We start from the raw sequence: 15,264 nt of genomic DNA on the forward strand, positions 1-15,264 counted from the left end.
CTTTCTTTCTTTCTTTTTTTTTTTTTTCTGGCTGCCCTGCACAGCATGTGGGATCTTAACTTCCCTTACCAGAAATCAGATCCCTGCTCCTTGCAGTGGAAGTACAGATTCTCAACCACTGGACCACCAGGGAAGGCCCTTGTTTTCTCAGTTTTAGGAGGAGATAGAGAGCATGTTTGTTTGCTGAAGGAATCGATTTAGTACCAAGAAAGAGTTAGGTGTGTGGGGGCAGGAGGAGACGATCGGGAGCAAAATTACTGAGCCACAAGTGGAGGGGTTAGAGGTGATGAGAAGAAGGGGCTGGAAGGGAAACTCAGCACATGAGCACAGGTGTAAAGGGTTTGCAGTTTGGTGGAAGGAGGAGGAGCTCCGGTCCGAGGGCTTGTTCTGTCATCCAAATGCCTGAAATGCTCACGGGAGGGTGTGGGTAGAGAGGCATGTTGGAGGTTTGAGGAAAGACAAAATGATAGCGAATGGCTTGTGTTAGACTAGAGGAAGTCATCTGATTACGGAAGGGGAGTAGCCTCTCTCCAGGAAGGAAGTGGCCTTTCTTTCTCTTTCTTTTCCCCTGGTGCTGGGACTGTGGATGGTCTGCCGGGTCAAGGTTGGGCTCTGCAGTATGCTTCTTACTAGAGATACACCCTTGGAGCAACTCTCTTAGCCTGCCTGAGCTTCGGTTCTGCGTTACTGTCGTCAGCAGGCTTGACGACGCCTACTTCCATCAAAGGAGACGGCATGTGGCAAAGTGCTGCGTGGACTGTCCTGTCCTGTCTGGGTGTGAAATGTGCTCTTTCATCATGGGTGGTGTCTCTCTTATGATTCCTGGCCACAGCAGGGGGATCCCTGAAGGCTGGATAGGAGTGTCTGGGAGGGTGCTTGTCTAGCCATAGCCTCTGTGTGCTGAGATCACTCCCTTTCCTAGCTGAGCAGTCCCTTCCACTTCCATCTGGTTCCAGGAGTGCTTAGAAACTCAGGCCTCAAAGGGAGGGGAAATCTGGGGGAGGGGGGGCTGCCTCTCCTTGGGGCACTTCTCCAGCCGTACTGTCTGCAGCTGTCACCTGGCGGGTCCTGCCTTGCCCCTTGCTGAATGTCTGCTTCTCAGAGGGACCCCAGAGTGGCAATAAGTTTTCCAACTCGGGTTCTCTGCAAAAGCTGTCTGTTGGATTAGAACGTGTTGTGTAGGTTGTCTGGAGAAGGGCTTTTGTTGCTCAGTCGCTAGGTCATGTCTGACTTTCTGTGATCCCGTGGACTATAGCCTGCCAGGCATCTCTGTCTGTGGAATTTTCCAGGCAGTTATACTGGAGTGGGTTGCCGTTTCCTACTCCAGGGGATCTTCCTGACGCAGGGATCGAACCTGTGTCTCCATGTCTTCTGCATTGGCAGGCGGATTCTTACCAACTGAGCTATCAGGGAAGCCCCAGAAACTGTTGGGGTACCCTTTAAAAATGATTCATAGCTGCCACAGGGATAAAAGATTATCTTATCTGAGCATCAACCAGGACATGCAGAGACACACCCCACAATTAGTGAATGGGTAAATCACAAGTGTGATTACTTTCAAGACAAGATTAATAATACAAACAATGTTTCCAGAAAGAGCAGGAAGTTAGGGAACTTTTATTTTCGATGATAAGGCAAAGTTGAGAAGAGGAGACCATGACAGTCAACTAGGAAATTTCAGGCTCATCAAGCGGTAGGCAGGGCATTTTATATTTTTATGAAAGTACAGAAGCAGACGCTACATCCAAACTCCCCTTCTGGACTAGAGGGTACAGTCCCCAGCTGCAAATGAGGCAGCCGACCACCAAACTGCAGAGCATGGCAGCCCGGGAGGTGCGACAGTGGTGTCTGGGGACATAGAAAGCCCCTCTGTCCAACAGAAGCATCCTTTCAAGGGGCTGGGCAGGGAGTGAAAACCAGGGCTGGATGGGGCGTGGCTGAACTGTGGACGGCAGCACAGGGCAAGTGGGTACATAAGGAAGGAGAGGTGGAGTGTTGCAAAGTCCTTCAGGGTGTCTGCTGATAAGCAAGGCCATCGTAAAATAAGAATGCAACATCTGGACACTGATGTGGTCATCTGGGAACATTAAAACACTCAGTATTTCATCTGGGCACTTCATGCAAAAAGCACTAACAGTGCCTGCTGTGGACTAGGCAAATTCTTGCAAGACAGCCTTTCTTCTCTGCATACGCTCTCCCTCTTTTTGCAACTAAATGGCTTAAGTCAAATTTATCTGGATATCTGAAAATTTCTGATGCATTCATGACACAGCTACGTAGGTCTTGTGACCTCCTGATGTACCCAGACTTAGCTACTATTTTAAAAAATATTTATTTGGCTGCGTTGGGTCTTAGTTGTGGCATGCAGGCTTACTTGCTCCAGGGCATGTGGAATCTTGGTTCCCTGACCAGGGATCAAACCGGCGTCCCCTGCATTGCAAGGTGGATTCTTAATCTCTGGACCATCACAGAAGTCCCTTTGATTCTACTTTAAATGACAAAGAAAGAAAGAAAAGTATTAGTTGAGCCCTGCTGTCCTGGATACTGTCCTAGGCTCTTTCACATTTTCTCACTGGATTTGTCCACCTCTGCCTCCAGGCTCTGGTCACAACATGCTTTAGTCTGTGCCGCCTCATTTAGCCTCTTCCCCTGATAACAGTATTCCTTTTTCTTTGGAAAATTGATCCTTTCTTACTCCAAACATGTACTTATGGTTGGGGTTGCCAGTTACAGTGCTCACCCCAATAGAGATGTGACCTCTCTGGTCACAGTGACTGATCTGGGGATAAACAAACAATCCAAGCCTGACCAGAGTTTTCTCCAGTATTTTTCAAACTAGGGTCAGAAGAGAAGTTCTATTGCTTTTTCTTCCCCCTTCTGATCTCAAAGTTGAAAGCATACAACCAGAATTCTGGACTCTCAAAAGCAGCCTAGCTGAGAAAATAATGCCAATGTACAGAGACCAGAAATGCAGAGCAAGATGGTGTCATGGTGTCTCGGGTCTAGGCATGGCTTTGTCCTACCCTTGATTTAGTTCTTTGAGGCGACTGAGTCCCCTTCCCTGCTTCAGCTGATTCGGTTTGGGATACCCACTCCAGTATTCAATCCTAAAGGAAATCAGTCCTGAATATTCACTGGAAGGACTGATGCTGAAGCTGAAGCTCCAATACTTTGGCCACCTGATGCAAAGAACTGAGTCATTGGAAAAGACCCTGATGCTGGGAAAGATTGAAGGCAGGAGGAGAAGGGGACAACAGAGGATGAGATGGTTGGATGGCATCACCGACTTAATGGACATGAGTTTGAGTAAGCTCTGGGAGTTGGTGATGGACAAGAAAGCCTGGCATGCTGCAGTCCATGGGGTGGCAAAGAGTCAGACATGACTGAGCATCTGAACTGAACTGAGTCCCCTTCCCTGCTTCAGCTGATTCAGTTTAGGATTTTCTGGAGTACAACTGAGTCCTCCTAAGGTGCTCATTTATTCAGACAAATCCCAGAATCTCAGGCAGCCCCTTCAACTGACCAAGAGGTTCAGATCCTGTTCCTCTCAGTTTTGACATCCCTTTGAAGCTATCTTGTTTCCTCTGTAGCTACCCCCACCAAACTGGCTCCCGCTCACGATTCTGGATTAAATATTTATCTCATCTCTGCTAAGACAGGCTGGAATTTTCAAAGGCTTTACTAAAATTCTGAGGGCTGACAGCCAGCAAACAAATAATATGAGGTAGTAAATGTATAAAACAGACAAGATTACAGAAGTCTTCCGCAAGCTTACTTGAAGACTTGCAGACCTATATTATTGCATGAGCTGTCTTGAAATGGCTTTATTGTAACTCTGAAGATGTGGCAAAAGGTTTTAGCAATTCAGCCTGGATCCCTTGCTTCCTGGCTATGAGTCTGACTCCACATAGAGGGCATTGTTTAAAAAGTCAAATTAAATGTAGCAAAACAAATTGATTAATTCATGCAGAAATCTGATGTTGAACTCCAACTCTGTCCTTGTATAGCTGTGTGACCTTGGGCAAGTTATTTAGCTCTCTCTGTCTCAGAGACCATGTCTATAACATGGAAATCACAATATTCTAGGATAGTACTGAGGATTAACTGAGATAAAACATGTAAAACATTCAGGGTTAATAAGGGGAATTTCTGTTCACTTCGTCCCTGAAAGAGAGCAAACTGTAGGAGGACATGGCCAGCTTCTTTCGGGTCCTTGCTTGCCTCACTGAGAGGAAGGATAGGTGACCTAACTGGTAAGTGGTGGGAAAGGAACTCTGCCATATGGCTCAATCTCTCCGCAACCTCCTTCTCTGGCACCTGGCAGCCTGTGTGCCGGCAGATGCCCACCGAAGTCTTTTCCTCCATTCAGCCAGCTGACCAGACAGGCTCAGCCCCTATCAAGAGCTGGAGTCACGTTTATTTAGGAATGCTTCGTGAAAGTGCGTCTAAGCCACATTCTCCAATCAATTTCGTCCGTGAGAAAGGGGAGGCGTTTGAGTCTCCATTCGCTCTCTGAGCTTGTTCCTTACTTGAGATGGGACCCAGGGGTATTACTGACAGCCCCCCATACTCCCACCCCAAGCCCCTTTACTTAACAGTGCTCAACCCACAGGAAGCGCTCAGTAAGTGCACAGACATCTATTCTAGAAGCTTAACATTCTCCCAAACCAATCTCACAGTATCACAAAATTGGCAAGGTCCCCAGAAGTCTCCTAAGGGGAAGACTGGACACCCTCCACCCCAGCGACTCAGCCATGTGGCCTTGAAGCTTTTGACTTCAGGCCTCATTTGATGACTTGCAGGTTCCTAAAAGGCTTGCCTCTTGATATCGGCCAGAGAGCCCTGACAAAAAGGCCTGGAGACTACGGCCTTATATCTTCATTTCCCTTGAAATAATCCACTTGTCCTTGTGGAATGAGGATGGCAAGAGGAAGAAAGCAGGGGGTTAGGAATGCATGTGGTTGGTGGGGAGGTCCTATTTCCTTTGAATTGCCAAATGACCTGGGGACCAGGAAAGCTCTACCTGAATATGGGGTTCTGCCCCAATTATCCTTTTCACAGAGGTCCTCATCTTAATATTTCAGTAGCTATGTTGGAAAGCCTGATGAAAATGGGCTCTACCATTACTTTGCTGTGAGACCTTGCGCAGGTGCCTTCACCTTTCTGAGCCTCAGTCTCCTCAGACAGATCAAGAATAAGACCATTGGGCTAAGTGTGAACAGGAAAGAACACGGAGCTGGGAAGGGATTGCTTAAGCCCTTGTATGCTGGCTCTCTCTCCAGTGGGTGGCTAGACCCCCAGTTCCCTGCGCCCACCCAGGAGACTCACAGAAGGACGGTCAGGGATTTCTGTTTCCCACTCTCATTTCTAAGGCCTTAAAGTGCCCAAGTTTAGGTACAATATTCTGCATCCTCTACCTTCCTCTAACCAGCCTTTTGTCTCAGAAGCCCACTTTTATGGACCTTAATCAGGACACCCTCACTTCCGGTTTTGATTGGGTTTGGCCAATGGGAGGTGATGGCAAGACAGCGGAGGACTGGGGAAGAAAGAGATGGGAGTGAGACTTCCCTGGCGCCTCCCTGCTTTCCTCCTGGCTCTGTGTCCCTGGCAGTGGCCGCATTTTGTGGTCCTGGCTCCTACTGGGAGGCCTCTCTTCCAGGACTCCAGCTTCCACCAGTCTTCCTCACAGAGTTCCCTCCCGTAGTTTCCTACTCGGAGTACAAGAAGGACTTCTGTCATTAGTCGTCGCTAAGGACATTACACGTCTTGTCAGGTCCTTCCACCCACACACGCCTCTGAACCACCCCGTCCATTAGCAACCCCCTCAACCATCCTTCTGAACGTGCCTTTTCTTTCCTGCCATATCTAACTGATAACGGACTCTCACGACCTCTCTTCCAACTTTCACAATGGGTAATCCAACTGAGCCCAGGCATGGAGAGGTTCACCTGGAAGACCAAGAGGCAAGTTCTGAAGGGACAAAGCCATGATTCTGTCCCTGCTGCTGGGCCCTTGCCTTCCAGCAGCTCATACCCTCTCTGATCCTCAGTGCTAGTGAGTAAGTAGAAAGTCATCTAGTGCTCTGCCACCGGATGACACATTTTACCAAACACTATTCTGTTGCTCTCACATCCATACATGACCACTGGAAAAACCATAGCCTTGACTAGACGGACCTTTGTTGGCAAGGTAATGTCTTTGCTTTTCAATATGCTATCTAGGTTGGTCATAACTTTTCTTTCAAGGAGTAAGCGTCTTTTAATTTCATGGTTGCAGTCACCATCTGCAGTGATTTTGGAGCCCCCAAAAATAAAGTCTGACGCTGTTTCCACTGTTTCCCCATCTAGTTCCCATGAAGTGATGGGACCAGATGCCATGGTCTTCGTTTTCTGAATGTGGAGCTTTAAGCCAAGTTTTTCACTCTCCTCTTTCATCAAGAGGCTTTTTAGTTCCTCTTCACTTTCTGCCATAAGGGTGGTGTCATCTGCATATCTGAGGTTATTGATATTTCTCCTGGCAATCTTGATTCCAGCTTGTGTTTCTTCCAGCCCAGTGTTTCTCATGATGTACTCTGCATATAGGTTAAATAAGCAGAGTGACAATATACAGCCTTGACGTACTCCTTTCCCTATTTGAAACCAGTCTGTTGTTCCATGTCCAGTTCTAACTGTTGCTTCCTGAGCTGCATACAGGTTTCTCAAGAGGCAGGTCAGGTGGTCTGGTATTCCCATCTCTTTCAGAATTTTCCACAGTTTATTGTCAAGGCTATGGTTTTTCCATTGGTCATGTATGGATGTGAGAGTTGGACTGTGAAGAAAGCTGAGTGCCGAAGAATTGATGCTTTTGAACTGTGGTGTTGGAGAAGGCTCTTGAGAGTCCCTTGGACTGCAAGGAGATCCAACCAGTCCATTTCTGAAGGAGATCAGCCCTTGGATTTCTTTGGAAGGAGTGATGCTAAAGCTGAAACTCCAGTACTTTGGCCACCTCATGTGAAGAGTTGACTCACTGGAAAAGACTCTGATGCTGGGAGGGATTAGGGGCAGGAGGAGAAGGGGACGACAGAGGATGAGATGTCTGGATGGCATCACTGACTCGATGGAGTGAGTCTGAGTGAACTCCGGGAGTTGGTGATGGACAGGGAGGCCTGGCATGCTGCGATTCATGGGGTTGCAAAGAGCTGGACACGACTGAGCAACTGAACTGAACCGATCCTGTTGCTCATCATCATCATCTGTGTTGGTGTAGAAGCTGCATTCCTCTTACCGTCTATCTCATTTTCAGTGGACAGACTCCCAAATTCTCTCTCTTTTATTCACACATAACACACAAATGATTCACAAATGGGAAAGTCAACAGGCTCCTTTGACCTTAGTCTTCTCGTCGGTAAAAATCAGATAATAATACTCTCAACCTCATAAGGATGGGGTGAGGATTAAATGAGTAGCATCTGTAAGCGCTCAGTAGAGCAGGCACAAACTATTAGCCATTTCTTTTATTCTCACATCTGATTTATCTTGCCTCACTTTCCTACCACGTGTATGCAGGAAGGGGAACAGGGAACTTGGCTAGGAATTTCCAAATGCCCCCACTTTTAACGCTTTCCTCGGCCTGCCATCCCCCTCCATGCCCTATCCCCGAGTAGATTTCCTTCTCTGGCACTTTTTCATCCCAGGAAGCTCCTGGAAGGGCAAGCCAGGAAGTTGTAAACTTATGGTTTCTGTTTTCAATGCTAGACCAGTGGTTTTCACATGGTGGTCAAGGGGATCCCTAGGGTTCCCAAGAAGCCCCCATGGACCACAGAAAGTGGTTACTGTTGTAGGTCATACCTTTCAGCTTGCTTTGATCTGAGCCTCCTTTTAAGATTCTGTTTAAACAGACTTCTGAGACTTAAAGTTGAGAACCCCTGTATGACTGTTCTGAGATACTGACGTTCCAGATTTTAAAAGTCTCAATGCTAATTTCTTCGGTCCCATTGCCAAGAAACTTTATTCCATTCTTATTGTTTGTATTCTTTTCCATTTCTGATACAATCTGAAATAGATATGTGAACAAACAAGTCTTTGTGTACTTACATGGGCTGTCCTTCCCAGGCACTCTTCACGTTCAGCCAACATTGTCCCCTTAATTCCAAGGAATTTCCTGGGGAAGATAACTACCACACTGTTTAACAACAGAGTGAAGGCACTTGACTTTTATTAGCACCTGATCTCACCACTGGAGTGCATCCACCCCTGGGAATCCCAGGTTGATAGGGGACTATCTATGCAGTTCAAGACTTTGGCACAGAGAATATGAATGCATGAAGGGAGCAAAAGCCCCAACCTTCAGATATCTGCCTGGAATGCTCTTCTCCCACATTGACACAAGTTTCCCTCCCATTCTCCATTTGGGTCTTTGGATCAAATATTACCTCATTAGAACTGCCTTCAGACTGGGGGCAAGAGGAACCCCTACCTTGTCTTCTGAGCTCTCCAGTCCTCTTCCAGCCATGCCCCTTTCCACAGAGTTAGAAGCCCATGGGTCAAGGGGATGTGCCCACCCAAAGCTCCTGTGCCTCACCTCTTCTTAGATCATACTGGGAGTACCTGAGACCCTAGAACTCCCTATTCCAAGAGCACCAGGCCAACTTCTAGAGACTACATCAGCCTTTTCCTCAAGGTCTGTTCTCTAGAGGAATCAAGGAGGGGCTATTTGCTAAAGGTATGGCTGGAGCTCAGATGTGCAGACAGGGATGTTATAGGTGCAGGCACAAGGTCCCACGAAGTGTGGGACAGAGCTGGGAGCAAAGAATGGGAAGAAGGTTGAGGGCCAGGGACCAGTTACCACCCAAGAAGCCCTATTCCAGTGCACATCTTAGGGGGAGTCTGAGAATCCTAAACTTAAGTTTGGCCTTCCAGATTTTTGTGACTGTGTACTTGTCAAGATGAAAGGACAGGAATTTTACCTAAGTTTAGACTGGCTTATAATTTTAAATTAGGTAGACATATGTGTGGGGCTTCCCAGGTGCTCAGTGGTAAAGAATTCGCCTGCCAATGTAGGAGACATGAGTTCGATCCCTGGGTTGGGAAGGTCCCCTGGAGAAGGAAATGGCTACCCACTCCAGTATTCTTGCCTGGGAAATCCCATGGACAGAGGAGCCTGGAGAGCTGCAGTCCATGGGGGTCGCAAAGAGTCGGACGCGACTTAATGACTGAGCTCACATGCATGGTATGTTTATCTCCATTTGCACTATTTGCCCCGGCCCTGTACATATCAGGGATGGGTCTATCCCTGACCTCCCTGTCTAAAATAAAATACCACTTCCTCGGTCACTTTAGTCTTACTTCATTGTACATTTCTTCAGAGCCTTTGTCAACACAGGATCTACGTTTATGCCTCTATCCTTGTCTATGTAGGTTCCGTGACTGTAGAGTCTTGGTTTTATGTACTGCCTTAGCCTTAGTACCTACAGCAGCGCCTCGCACAAAGAAACTACTCGATAAATGATGAATGAATAACAAATCTAGTCTCAGAAGACTTACAAGTGAGGTGGGCTAACCCAGGAGGCACAGAGGAAAAAGATCACTTGTGCCAACACTCTGAGGATCACCTGCTCCCCTGAAGATAACTCAGCATTGGGGCTATAAAAGGTAGAGCAGGGAAAATTAATCATTAACACCTTTACGCACACAAGATTAGTTATTGGGTTACTCCTGAGAGGGATATGTAAGTGAATATGGAGATCCGTGAGCAGACTGGAGGGTTAGATGTGGGGGACCTGGGCTGCTGGGAGCCCCTATCTGAGGAATCTTCCTAACAACTTCAGGGTGGCCAGAACTGCGCGCTGAGCAAACTCTGATGCCACCCAATGGGCCACGCCAATCCAGTCCAGTCTGTGATGGGAGGGAGCTTCTAATTCATTACCAGGAAGCCCTCAAATAATGTTTTCCTTGGATGGTCACAGGCCTCAGGCGGTGTGGACACATCTGGTTGCCGTGGAGTCACGGTGGTTACACACTCAAGACACTGTCTTTCCACCCCTCCCTTTCTCCCATGCTTCTAAGTCACAACTTCTCGTCGCTTGGTGGGATCCCCAGCACTTTCTGGGAACAACGTCCATCGGTCCAATCCATTCCAACGGATTCCTTTTCCGTTGAATACGGGGCCCATGAGAAGCCAAACGACTTCCCCGGGTTGCCCAGAGAGACTCTGTCGCCCGGGACTCTGCCCCAGCGGATGTTCCACACCTATCGTTTGGCGGGCGGGGCTCCGGGGCCTGGGCTGCGCTCTCCGCCTTTTGCAGGCGGAGGCGAGAACCCGAGTAGCTCTGAGGTCTCGGCGGACGGCGAAGAGAGGCGCTCGCAGCCGAGCAGGGAGACCGCGCCGGGCTTCTGCCTTCGTCGGCTCTCTGGCCGGCGGGCGGGGCCAGGGGCGGGGCCAGGGGCGGGGCCGGGCCATGGCGGGCGGGGTCTGCGGGCTCCGCCTCCCGACAGAGGCAGGAGGTTCCGCGGCGGAGCCGCCGAGCTCCAAGTCTTCCGAAAACTTGTGCGCAGCGGTGGCCTCGGCGCGACGGCCGAGGATGGGGTGGTGCGGCCGCGGCTCCGGGCCGCCGCCGTCGCGGCTGCTGATGCTGCTGTCGCTGCTGCTGGCGGTGCGTGGCGCTGGCGCGGCCCCGCGCTCGGCGCTCTACTCGTCCTCCGACCCGCTGACGCTGCTGCGGGCGGACACGTTGCGCCGCACGGTGCTGGGCTCCCGCAGCGCCTGGGCGGTGGAGTTCTTCGCCTCCTGGTGTGGCCACTGCATCGCCTTCGCCCCGACGTGGAAGGCACTGGCCAACGATGTTAAAGGTGAGAAACTGGGTGCCGGGGTTGGGTGGGGGAGGCTCGCTCTCCTCGTCCCATCCGGGCGGATCCCCGCCACCTGTCTTGCGGAGCGCCCTTCGGCATTGCCCGCTTCCCCCTGCCCATCACCTCCGCCCATCTTCCTTTCTGCACCTCCCACTCCCCCCACCCCACCCCCGCTCCCAGTTTCTCAGCTCTCAGCTCCATCTTTAGCTCCTGCCCTTCCCTTTTTTTTCCCCTTGGCCGATGTCCCGAATTTCTCTCCCTCTTCCCGCGGTCTGGGTCCCCAGACCTGCCCTGCTTTCCATGTCAGTCCTCCGCCGGCTTACGGCCCCCATGCCTGCGACGTGGTCGCCTTTGTTCCTCCTCGCTAACACCTTACACGGCTTCCCGTAGTTCAGCCTTGTGGCAGCAGCACCCTTCCTACCGAGTTCCCCAGCTGCGATGGGATCAGTACACATTCGACCGCCCTCTTATCCCCACTCCCTCCTTCCTTGCCCCACCCCTTGGCTAGCAGACCCAGCTGGTACGTAGACTCCTTTCTCAGCTTTATCTTTGAGGCAGTTTCCCTGTTTCCTGTTTCCAGGCCTCTCCTGACCTGCTGCCTCCAGCTTTAGTTTCTGGGCCCTCCTTCTCTGTCTCCGCGACCTTCTGCTTTAACCTAAGGAGCCCAGAGGCCTGATTGAGGGCAGCCTGTTGGCGTGTCTTTGGCCCTTACTTCATTTTACCATTCATTGGCCTGGCCACTAATACCATGTTTTCTTCATTCTAAAGAGACCATCAGTTGCCATTCTTTTACTATCAGCCTGAGAGGTAGAGGGATAAGACGATCGCTAATAGATGGATAGAGATTTAAAGGCATCCTCCATTACAGAAATGTTCATGTTTTTAAAAACTTAAGTTTTGGAACTGAATAAATATGGCAACCATAGTAATTTATATTTATCTAGTGCTTACTGCAATGAATGTCAGCTTCCTGAGTAAGTACTTGATGTACAGTATCTCAGTTTCCTTTCTGCAAGTCGGGATCGCTGTGGGGTCATCCATCTGTCTAGCCCGGATGGTGGGTATTTGGGCGGGGCTGGTATGTGGTAGTGGTGTATTTCTGATATGCTGCTCTGAATGGAGCTATTTCCTGCTTATGGCCTCCTGGCCTTCAGTGGTCACTGAATGAGGACTGCAGTTGTCTTGGGGAATAGGCCTCTTCCTGGAGAGAAAACAACTGGGGCTGTTGTTCCCCTGCCATGCTGTTGGTATTTTTTGATAAACTTAACTGTTTGCGGTAGAGTACTGCATTTGGTGGTACTAGAGCCCACCTGTGTCTGCTGGAGACATAAGAGACACAAGTTCGATCCCTGTGTCAGGAAGATCCCCTGGAGGAGGGCAGTATTCTTGCCTGGAGAATCCCATGGACAGAGGAGCCTGGCGGGCTGTGGTCACACAGAGCTGGACATGACTGAGTGACCAACACACAGAGATGTTGTTACATTTGTAGGTGTTGTAGATGTTACATTTGTAGATTTGTAGATGTTGGTTTTCAAACTCAGGCCCCGTCTTCCCTGGAGCAGCTTGCACAGTGGTTCCTAAAGTGGCCAGATGGAAAGATGTATCATCTGCTATCCATATGGTCTTGGAAAGTTATTTTAAAACCAAACTAATAAACCAGTTTCCCTCCAAATTACATGTAGACACTTGTCTGCAGGCCTCTACAGTTCTGTCACCTAAATGTGCCTTTTCTCAGCAGTTCTTCATGCTATTTCAGTGATATCTACACATCTGGTCAAAGCAGGAGGCAGATAGAATGTTGAACGTGGAATCTGAACACCTAAGCAGTGTTAGGTGTTCAGGGGACACTGTGGGCCTGAACATTATAAAAACTTCTAGGTCAGTTTCTACTTTGAGGCCGTAAGAGGTCCTTAGTGGCTACAGATGGACTCCATCTAGAAGATTCTTAGATCTTGAGAGTGAGGAACAGAAAGATTACCTTCCAGTTGACTCATGGGTTCATTCTCTTGCAACCTAGAGATTTCCAGTGAATTGTACATCCAGACACTGACCCCGCCTGCTCCTAGATGAGGGTCTTCTCCCCACTGTAGGAAGTAAGAGTCTTTCCCTAAAAAATGCAAGTCAAAACTTACCCTTAGAAAGGAAAATGGTGTCTGTGGAGATGAACTGCAGTCCATGAGAGGTGGGAGATTTAGGTGAAAACCTGGAGTCTCCCATGAGCCATGGAGGTGTCAGCTCCCTAAGCAGGATCAGGTCGGGGGAACCGACTTGTTGAATCTGGTGTTGTGTTGCAGTGATAAAGAATGCCTCCACTCCAGTCCAAGGAAGTGTTTCCTGGTGAGGCCCTTCAACACCTCTGTGTTCTGAGGTTCCTTGAGAAGGTTTGGTTGTGGACCAGCAGAGGGCTGCTCTCCCACCACCTTGGGCCCAGGGGCCTGTGGCCCCTGCCCTCTGCCTTTGGTATGAATGTGTTGGGTAGGAACAGTGAGACTGTGGAAGGTCATGGGTGGGGTGGAAGTGGGGGAGAAAATTGTGCAATCCTGCCCAGTTGGCCTTAGGCATTTAATCTGACTGGCCAGGGCTCATTTCTTCAGTAACCTGTGGGCTAGGTTCTCTGGGGCAGTTGTTACCCTGGGGCAAAGCACCTGTTTCTAAGGACCCAGATCATCCCTTTCTATTCCAGAGCAGCTCTTGTTACCTCACCATACATTTGGGAAATTGTGTTCCTTTTAGACCTTCAGGCTTCTTTACTGGCTAATCAATCAGCAAATATTTGTTGAGTGACTTCTGGGTACAAAGCATTGTTTACATTACTATTGGGTAAATCACCCAGCAGGGAAATTGGCACCCTTAAGAAGCTTAGCCATTTCTTATTGTGGGAATTCAGGGAAGGGCAAAGTCACAGAGGCCTTTATCTAAACAGTTATTTATTACACAGTTGCCTTCTGCCCGGCACTGTGCTAAGGGCCTTTATAGGCCATTACAGGCCTTTATACAATCTTTGTGAGAAAACATCTGAGCAACAGACAGCCCTGTTTAAAACAAAACAGTTAAGTAACTTGCCCAAGATTATGCAGATGCTGGAGGAGGTTCTTTATTATTTTTTTTATGTATTTATTTTTAATTGAAGGATAATTGCTTTACAATATTGTGTTGGTTTCTGCCGTACATCAGCATGAATCAGTCATAGGTATATATACGTCCCCTCCCTCTTGAGCCTCTCCCTCCCACTTCCCACTTCATCCCACCCCTCTGTGTTGTCACAGAGCCCCAATTTGGGTTTCCTGAGTCATACAGCAAATTCCCACTGGCTATCTGTTTTCCATATGGTCGTGTATATGTTTCCATGCTGTTCTCGCCATTAGTCCCAGCCTCTCCTCTTCCCCGCCCCCCCTACCCAGCCCTGGGTCCATAAGTCTGCTCTCTGTGTCTGCATTGGAGGAGGTTCTTGCACCCAGCTCCTCCTGACTTTTCAGAGCCAGGCCAGGTGGTGAGGCAGGAGACGGAGGAAAGGTACTGCAGGTGAAGAGTGAGGAGATGAGATGTGTGAGATGTGGGTGCTGAGTGACAGCGAGCGGTGTTGGTCCCCCCCTTTCTCTCCCAGGTGTGGCCCTTCCATCCTGCTGGTACCCTTGCGCTACTGGTGTAGAGCCTGGCCCCAGGCAGCCAGTCACTGGACACCCATGCAGACTGGGGACATGAGCCTCACGGGATCCCCCATGAGGCCGTGGGGAGCAGGCCTTCTGCTGCTGCCGTGGCACCCCTTGACTCAGACCCAGGGTGTCAGCCAGGTGAGGGGCGGGGAAGGCATTTTGGCCATGTCATGGTCTCATGGCCCAGAAGCTGGCATCAAAGGGGGAAGGGACATGGTGGGAACAGCCTAGGCCTGGCTCCAGCTCCCTGAGTCAGAAGGACTTCCCGGAGACTCAGGTGGGATCTCGTTCTGACCTCTCCATCTGACTGGCTCCTGTGGCTGGGGCAGGCCTGGCCTCTGCCTGAATAGAGGCCCGGGCTGCGTCACCCTCCGAGGTCTCACAGCCATTCTCCTTGGCAGGAGTGGTTATCAGAGCTGGAAAGGACTTGAGAGACCTTCATCTCGGCCCTCTTTGACCTGTAAGGAAACAGATCCAGAGAGGAGACATGAGATGCTCATGGTGCTCTGGCCAGTAACAGCCGTGAGCAGGCCTTGTGACTCCGGGTCCAGTGCCCCTTCCCGGCCTTGTGAGTGGGGGTGGGGGGCGGCGGGGGACGCTGTCCGTGACTCCAGAAGGGATGCACCCCAACCCCCTCATCACAAGGTGCTCCCTCTCCCACCACCCCAAGGCCTACAGCTGTCGCCTGCCTACCCTAAACCTCCCCTCTCATCCCCTCCATTTGCTCACTTACTCTCTTGTCAGTGGAGAGATTACTTTGCCAGGGCAGTAATTGTACAGGGAAG

General features: G+C 49.8%; 1 protein-coding gene across 2 annotated transcripts in view; it reads left to right on the forward strand.

The window, feature by feature from the left end:
- The first annotated feature begins 10,435 nt into the window (after positions 1 to 10,435).
- QSOX1 (quiescin sulfhydryl oxidase 1) overlaps positions 10,436 to 15,264 on the forward strand; it is a 40,539-nt gene continuing 35,710 nt past the window's right edge. Inside the window, exon 1 of one of the 2 annotated variants that reach the window (XM_052653809.1) lies at positions 10,436 to 10,826. In XM_052653809.1, the coding sequence (XP_052509769.1) occupies positions 10,436 to 10,826 (391 nt within the window). The remainder of the gene's footprint in view (positions 10,827 to 15,264) is intronic. The other variant, XM_052653810.1, reaches the window with a different exon arrangement.

Source organism: Budorcas taxicolor, chromosome 16, assembly GCF_023091745.1.
Source record: "Budorcas taxicolor isolate Tak-1 chromosome 16, Takin1.1, whole genome shotgun sequence".
Taxonomy (NCBI): Eukaryota; Metazoa; Chordata; class Mammalia; order Artiodactyla; family Bovidae; genus Budorcas; species Budorcas taxicolor.